This window comes from Cyprinodon variegatus, unplaced genomic scaffold (assembly GCF_000732505.1).
Source record: "Cyprinodon variegatus isolate N-32 unplaced genomic scaffold, C_variegatus-1.0 Scaffold771, whole genome shotgun sequence".
Lineage (NCBI taxonomy): Eukaryota > Metazoa > Chordata > Actinopteri > Cyprinodontiformes > Cyprinodontidae > Cyprinodon > Cyprinodon variegatus.
Window position 1 is genome coordinate 17,470 of NW_015151224.1, and position 4,869 is coordinate 22,338.

Sequence of the window (4,869 nt, forward strand, 5' to 3'; positions counted from 1 at the left end):
GGCAGGGCTTTAAGCTACAACAAGGGTGACCCCAGTGCCTGATTAATATAACATTTCTGATGTCCATAACAACACACATGCATAAAAAAAAAATCACCAACTACCCGCCCGCACTAAAAAAATATCCGTCCGACCCCGCGTACCAGTTTATTTTTATTTATGTATTTTTCACCTGCAAAAGAGCATTTTAGCGGGTGACCTGTCGGGGACCCGTGGGTACCCGACCCGTTGCAGGACTCAATCGCAGCCCCACCTCCTGTACAGGAGAGTGGAGGACCTCGTCTATTCAGCAAGGCCAACAATCCCCTTTAACGACCGACCTTTCAGACACTATGTTCACACTGCAGCCTTAAGTGACCCAAATCCGATTTTTTGGCCCATATGCGACCTGGATCTGATCTTATCATGGCTGTCTGAACAACACAGATTTTTTTCCAATGCGACCCAGGCCACTTGGCTCTGTGGTCCTGAATCCGATACAAACCTGATCTTTTCAAATGCGACCTGTGTCTGGACGGCCAGGTCGGATTCATCCGATCTGAACGCTATTGATACCTGACTAAGGTCATTATTCTGGGTCTTGCTATGAAGAAGCGGCAAGAAAAACAACAACTGTGGCCGACGATGATGCGGAGAGCAGTATTTATGTTTAACCATCTTGAAAAGATTGTGTTTTTATGGTTGGGAAAGATCGCTAGATGCTCTCCGGCACTACCATCCATGTTTACTTCCGTAAACACAGAGCACACTGGCCTGTGATGTCATTGCGCCTCTACTGCACATGCGGGACCCTTGAGTTGTAATACTGCAGTTCACACAGGAGATCAAATACAAGTCACATACATATATTTGGAAACGTGAACGAAACGCAAAAAAATTGGATATCACAAAAAAAATCGGAATTGAGCATCAAGACCTGCTGTGGGAACGTAGCCTTAGACAGGTATGGGGTATTGCAGTCTAACAAAAGAAGCCAAACGACCCCAATTCCAAAGGGGTGGACCCCTTCATCTGTTCCAATTTGCATGTGTTCATAACAAAAACAAGGCTTTGTTGGGCTGCTGTATAAAACCTCAAACTCAACACTAATTCTGATATGTTGAATTGAAAAAGCTTCCTGGATAGGAAGCGAAACATCTTAAAACTTGGAAATAAAGTTGAGTGGATTGTTTTTAATTTTCTTTTATGGGATGACTATGACCTAGATGACTGGGAACCTTCACCAGTCTCTAGAATTATATTTTAAGTGAGTGGGGATTGTACTGCATGCTTAAAAAAAATACAAAATCACATGACCAGGTGATGCAGATGATGAAGACAGCACAGCTTTGTAAGTAATCACACTCCTGTCTGTGAAATCTTGGAAAAATTCAAACATTTGGTCGCAGTTTAGTTATAATCGTTTGTCTGTTCCAACAATTCAGGAATGTGTTTCTGTGCAAAATTCACAAAGTCAATGTGAAGGTGCTAGTGACCCTGGTGAGCGAGCATCATAACCTACAAAGGCAAAATATATATATATATATATATCCATGTCTTGTTAGATGTCACTCAGGGAAGAAGAAGCCATTAACCCAATTGTGACAGAAAGTTATACAAGCTTCTAATTACACACAGGACAAAGAATTTTATTTTTAGAAACATTGTGGTCTAATACTTAACTGCAGCATTGGGACATAATGAGGCTTTAATATGGAGGAAAAACAGGGAAATTCTAAAGTGTGAGAACCATTAGTACAGAAGCATCATTTGCAGTCCTAAAACAGCAAATAATGTAGGGAAACAGCTGCCTAAGTATCACCAATAAGCTACTCATCGCTCCTAATGCTGCTTTTTATTTTCCTCTAGAGTGAAATTATGCTCAATAACTCAACATCCTACAACAACACATACAGCACTTAAAATTAGAGCCTTTCCCTGAAGTTGTATAGATATATATATATTTTCCTTCTTTAAACATATCATCATGATGGTTATTTGATGGTGTCATATCTACTCAGGTAATAAATAAAATACCGTAATAAATAAAGATTATGCATAGGTGTTCTTGGTCTACCATTTTCCCCCCTGGGGGAAGTGATTAAAGAGTTGATCAACAAAAGAAGCACATTACTGACAGGTAAAGAAGCAATCTTAGACTCTGCAATGGCACAATAGCATATAAGAAAAGATTTGACCAATGAGAATCTAGAAAAAGCATGTAATTTTGTCCTAAAACGAAAATGATTTATTTGTTTAAACAAAGATTCTCTCTGTTTTCAGGTTTTATGTTTTTTAATGTCCTGCACATGTGTAGAACTATATGTATATCAGTTTTCGTATTATTGTATTTACATTACTTTTATCAACGTTTTCTTTCAACTGAAGCTGCTAAATCATATTTTTTTCCATGATTTTATCCCATTTAACATATTGTCTAATAAGTTGGTCCAATACTCACTCTACTACAATAAAACCATTAGAAACATTATATAAACAAGCATTAAAAATACTATATAAAAAAACATACCATTACCACCACTGTAGTATTCTGAGGAAATATCAGTTACTTACATGGAACAATCTTATCAAGTTCAAAAACATCTGTTTAATTTATAAAATCAGACATGGTTTAGCACCACCTCCACTATGTAACTTTGTACAGTTCAGATCCAGTGAGATCAGGGTAACCAGAGGGGCAGTGAGGGAAAACTGCATCATCCTCCGGAGAAAAACAGCCTTTGGTCAGGCTGTCTTCTCCGTAAGAGCATCTCAGCACTGGAACACAGTGCCGGAAACCATCAGACTCTTTGTCATTCTCTTCATTCAAAAAGAATGCAAAAAAATGGCTTGTAGAGAGCCAAATTTGTGGGCACTAAGGTTTTCTGTGTGTATTTAAATAATTTAATTTTTAATTATTTTACATGAATTGTATTTCTTAACCATAATGTTTTTCATGTAATTGGTATTATAATTTTATCGTGATTTTATACTTTAAGGTTGCCTTTTTTATACCTGGCTGGGGGACTACCGATGAAAATTAGCACTCCTTAGCTAACTCTGGTATATTTACATTGTTTTTATATTGATTAATGTACACTGTCCCCTTTCAAATAAACAATAAATGAAAATGAAATGAAACCATGCTTTTTTTCCTTAAAAGAGTTTTAAATGGCAATATAAACTGTGTGATTGTAGCTGCATGAAATTAAATCATTTTCATTTCATTTTTCTAGAAGTTGCACAAAATATTGACTTGCAATTTTAAATGCAATTTAAATCTTTACAGCAAGCCATAATATTTCACCAGACATGTACTAATGCTGTGCATGAAATCAATAGATCTGGACACCAGCTGGATGGACTATCACTGCCCATGGTGTTCAAACCTGAAATAGATGTAGGTGCAAGAAATGCATGAGTCACAAAGAGAATAGATGTGAAACAGGGAAGAAAATCTGGTTTAAAGGCAACTGATAAAATAATCACTTAAGCTGTATGCTGATCCATATATTCCTGTATCATATGGTTATAATTGCAGTGGATACAATTACAAGAAAATCACTGCATTGGCCACTAATACTGGTAATATGGTGCAATATATGCTGTAATTGAGGGTCATTTTTTCTAACAACTGAATATGCAATTATAATTATTTATTTTTTTTACTACATCATTACCAGAATCTTTATTCAGCAACAGTAGAGGAAACTGAACAATGGACTTTACAGCACAACTGCCATACAATATACACTACATACAAGACTTTTTACATGTAATTGATAATATCATCTATTCCTCTCTGTGATTTTGGGACATTGTGCAAAATCAAAACAAACACAAAGAACTAAACCTTCCCAGCAGGGTTTGGTTTAAAGTAAATCTTAATTAGTCCAGCAAACAGCCACTAATTAACCAATTAGCAGCTGTGGGTCGTAGTGTTGCGCTCATTTACCTCCAGGGTGGCGGATACCGGCAGCACCGTGGTGCTCAGCAGCAGGTCGGCCATGGCCAGGTTGATGATGAAGTAGTTGGTTGGAGTCCGCAGGTGTCGGTTACAGACCACCGACAGGATGACCAGGATGTTCCCCACGATGGCGAACATGATGAAGGAGGCCAGCACCATGCCAACCGGGACCGCCCGGCTCAGGTCCAGCTGGGCGGCGGTGGAGGCCGGGTGCTCGGTTCGGTTGGAGGAGGAGTTGGAGTCCAGAGGGAACAGGTTGGTCCCGGAGCCGTTAGTCCTCAGACTCATGCTGAGAAACGGTCAGAAAATTCAATTTAGCTGGACTTTAATCCAGTAAGGAGCGGGGGAAAAGTTTAATATGTTAATGGAGTCCAAACAGCGTCGGTTCCGTTACTTTGTTTTTTTAATGAAAGCTTGGAAGAACATAGAAATGAGCTTTTCTCGGCTCCCCGGTCTGAGCTGAGCGCTCCTGTCGTGGAGCGCGAGGCGCGCGCTGCGCTGCGCAGCAGCAGGTGGAATGAAGCTCCAGTCCAGTCCGGCTGCTGCGGGACAAACTGGGCTCCACGGACCGATCGGTCAGCTCCTGCCGGCCCCAGCGGAGCTCCTCCTCGGCTTGCACTGTTGGTTTAGGCGCAGGAAGAAAATGTGTGTGTCCTTTTATGGTCCAAGTGTTTAATGTGGGAAAGTTCCGAGAGTTGAGGGAGAAAAGGCAGAGATACAGAAACACACACACCGATACATGGCTCTCTCACTGCGACTGAGCTGTACTGATACAATCTTCAAATGCAGCTTTAATTATTAAATCCTTCACGTGTTCTCATATTATGTCTAAACTACAATGCAATTATCAAAATCCCATCCGACAGAACAAAGCAGTGGCTTAAAAAAAAAAACAAAAAACAAAAAAAAAACTATGGGGTTTA

At 39.7% G+C, this 4,869-nt stretch overlaps 1 protein-coding gene across 1 annotated transcript in view; it reads right to left on the bottom strand.

Annotated features, from left to right (window-relative positions):
* Positions 1–4,574, bottom strand: part of LOC107098358 (alpha-1B adrenergic receptor-like) — a gene marked incomplete at its 3' end in the record, with an annotated part of 12,869 nt that extends 8,295 nt beyond the window's left edge. The window contains exon 1 of the mRNA XM_015395995.1: positions 3,935–4,574. Coding sequence (XP_015251481.1) covers positions 3,935–4,234 — 300 coding nt within the window. The remainder of the gene's footprint in view (positions 1–3,934) is intronic.
* Between the last annotated feature and the right edge of the window lie 295 nt (positions 4,575–4,869).